Genomic DNA, 353 nt, shown 5'->3' with positions numbered 1-353 from the left:
TATCGGATTCTGCCTCCTCGGTGACTCTCGAGGGCGAGGGTGGCGGTGGTAACGAGGTGATCGAGTCCATCTGGAAAAACGTATCGAAATAACGATCGGATTCGTTAAACGCGCTATCCTGTGCCGATATACTAACCATACACGACGGTATAGGACTGGTTGGTGTTTTCGATTCCTGATTATCCGATCTGTTGTAGCCCATAGGGCTCGCTCTTTCTCTGACCGGTGTGCCGGGCGGTACAGGGCTGACAGGGGTCGCGTTACCGGATCTATGATGTCTCTTCAAAGTTCCGGATCCGTCCGAGTCGGTGCCGCTCCTTCTTCGACTGTGCCTTCTGGTCAACGTTCCGGAA

General features: G+C 53.8%; 1 protein-coding gene across 1 annotated transcript in view; it reads right to left on the bottom strand.

Moving 5' to 3' along the window:
* Position 1: 1 nt before the first annotated feature.
* LOC102672647 (amyloid beta A4 precursor protein-binding family B member 1-interacting protein-like) overlaps positions 2 to 353 on the bottom strand; it is a gene marked incomplete at its 3' end in the record, with an annotated part of 49,129 nt that continues 48,777 nt past the window's right edge. The window contains exons 9-10 of the mRNA XM_006610825.2: positions 137 to 353; positions 2 to 70 (exon numbers count right to left, since the gene is read on the bottom strand). Coding sequence (XP_006610888.1) covers positions 2 to 70; positions 137 to 353 — 286 coding nt within the window. The remainder of the gene's footprint in view (positions 71 to 136) is intronic.

This window comes from Apis dorsata, unplaced genomic scaffold, assembly GCF_000469605.1.
Source record: "Apis dorsata unplaced genomic scaffold, Apis dorsata 1.3 scaffold_78, whole genome shotgun sequence".
Lineage (NCBI taxonomy): Eukaryota > Metazoa > Arthropoda > Insecta > Hymenoptera > Apidae > Apis > Apis dorsata.
Note: the sequence above shows the minus strand (reverse complement) of the source record. Positions and strands in the feature narration are given on the sequence as shown.